General features: G+C 50.6%; 1 protein-coding gene across 1 annotated transcript in view; it reads left to right on the forward strand.

The window, feature by feature from the left end:
- LOC103587716 (ryanodine receptor 2-like) overlaps positions 1-424 on the forward strand; it is a gene marked incomplete at its 5' end in the record, with an annotated part of 226133 nt that extends 225709 nt beyond the window's left edge. The window contains one exon of the mRNA XM_008569236.1: positions 174-424. Within this exon, the coding sequence (XP_008567458.1) occupies positions 174-395 (222 nt within the window). The remainder of the gene's footprint in view (positions 1-173) is intronic.
- Positions 425-512: the final 88 nt, after the last annotated feature.

Here is a 512-nt window from a genome sequence, read left to right on the forward strand (position 1 = left end):
GTTACTATGAGGGGTTGAGAATTCCTAGACCTCATCATATTGCTTAGGACATTGCAGTAAACTGATGTGCTGGCTGGAGGTCATGAGCTGCTGGAGAGTCATGCTGGGGAGTGGTGAGTGGGTAATGCTCTACTGGCCTGCTCTGTGACAAAGGACTCTTCTGTCTTGCACAGGCCCAGCGGTGGCACCAGGGCAACGAGCACTATGGACGTGCTTGGCAAGCAGGTGATGTGGTGGGGTGTATGGTCGACATGAATGAACACACCATGATGTTCACACTGAACGGCGAGATCCTGCTGGATGATTCAGGCTCAGAACTGGCTTTCAAGGACTTTGATGTTGGTGATGGTAAGTGCTCTGCACTGCATGTTGTTTTTAAGTTTGCAGCACAATGATGCCATTTGTGCTGATGCTTCTTAACCAGGCTTCTTCATAGGAGGGTGAGTGAGCAGAGGAGCTGCAGCTGCAAATCTCAAGGGCACCATGTGGCTGATCTGATCAGAAGCCCTTGA

This window comes from Galeopterus variegatus, unplaced genomic scaffold (genome assembly GCF_000696425.1).
Source record: "Galeopterus variegatus unplaced genomic scaffold, G_variegatus-3.0.2 Scaffold482, whole genome shotgun sequence".
In the NCBI taxonomy this organism is placed as follows: domain Eukaryota; kingdom Metazoa; phylum Chordata; class Mammalia; order Dermoptera; family Cynocephalidae; genus Galeopterus; species Galeopterus variegatus.